The 1,509-nt window shown below is 36.4% G+C and overlaps 1 protein-coding gene across 1 annotated transcript in view; it reads left to right on the plus strand.

The window, feature by feature from the left end:
- The window catches only part of LOC107648289, a 2,988-nt gene continuing 1,485 nt past the window's right edge, over positions 7-1,509 (plus strand). The window contains exons 1-4 of the mRNA XM_021104607.1: positions 7-41; positions 128-370; positions 481-570; positions 652-804. Of these exons, the coding sequence (XP_020960266.1) occupies positions 161-370; positions 481-570; positions 652-804 (453 nt within the window). The 5' untranslated portion in view covers positions 7-41; positions 128-160. The remainder of the gene's footprint in view (positions 42-127; positions 371-480; positions 571-651; positions 805-1,509) is intronic.

Genomic DNA, 1,509 nt, shown 5'->3' on the forward strand with positions numbered 1-1,509 from the left:
CCCAAATCTCCTCTGCGCTGGTTGGGGTCGTTTTCCTGCCGGTAAGTTCTGGTTGTCAATCTTGTTTACATGCAATAATCCATAACTCATACTTGTAATCTAAGCAATGGTTATATTGTTTTTTTAGTTTATTCATTTGAGATTCAAGATAACAAAGGCCATGCGGTATTGTTTGGAAGAGGCCCATTCAATAGCTTACATATTCGGAGACTCCATGAACCCTAAGGAGACGCTATTTAAAAGAGGTGACATGAAGCTCGACAGGGAAGACTTCAACTGCCTGCTGCCGGGCCAAGAACTATCAGCATACATTATGCAACTCATGGCGTTGAAGACAGCTTGGACACAGTCACAATTGCAGCAACACACAGTATGGTCACTTCCGTTAAACTTTTCAATAATGTTTTCCAAGACTTCTGAATCCGCTTCGTTAGTTATGCTTCGCTCTTGCTCTAAGCCAAAAACCATGCAAATAAGCAGGAGTTCGTATTGAATCCCAACATAACTGATGGGGACATCGACGCATTCTTCAGCAGAGACTATCTTCCAACACCTAACGCGCTAAAATATGTAAGGGTTTTGGGATATGGTACATGTAAAAACATAATTGCATTTAACTACATCAATCCTGAGAGTGTATGCTTTGTATAGGTATATGTTCAAATGAAAGACAGGCTGAAGGTGGATCAGGAAAATCACTTTTATTTGATGGTTGTGGATATACAAGGCTGGAAGATCTGGCTCCTAGATAGCTACCCCACCGATGATACAATTATTGGTCGGAAATGTGTTGCCAAAGCTGTGGTTAGTACGACGGGTTGAAATATTTTTGTGTGACACCATCTTCAATTATTTTTTTTATTTTTACGGTCGGGCCCGACGCCATATAGATAACTATTCTATTTAAGTTTTTTTCTAAAATTAGGGTAAACTTAGGGCCGACTATTTTGTGAATTTTTTTGGCTTAGGCCCATTAATCGAATGGGACAGAATAATGCCCATTATTCACAATCCATGGCCGAACATGGAAATATGGGTTTTTTTCATAAATTAATTTTATTTTGTATGATCGTAGGTGTTATCTACTTTTCTTTTTTATTCGGGCATGATATTTTTTTCTGTGACTAGCAATTGGTTTAGTCATTAAGTACGAGTTAGGTATAAACAAACGATTTTTCACTTTGACAACTTGTTAGGGTATTTAATACAAAAGAAACTATTAACTAAATATTTATTTTTAAATTTGTGGAAATCAAATTTTTAAAATTTTTACCCTTCATGATGCGTACCGTAAGTCTTTTCAAAAGACCCATAAAATTTAAATTAGCAAGAGCAAAATATCTACCTAACTACTGATATTTTTGAACATTTTACAACTTGGATATTTTTGGGACACCATGTTAAAAGTTGTGGTAACATAATGGGTGCCCAGATTTAAATTTGTTTAAGGCCCAATATTCATTGTTTCTTTTCTATGGGTGCTGCTATCCTGGAGACCTTCCAAAAAAT

Source organism: Arachis ipaensis, chromosome B06, assembly GCF_000816755.2.
Source record: "Arachis ipaensis cultivar K30076 chromosome B06, Araip1.1, whole genome shotgun sequence".
Taxonomy (NCBI): Eukaryota; Viridiplantae; Streptophyta; class Magnoliopsida; order Fabales; family Fabaceae; genus Arachis; species Arachis ipaensis.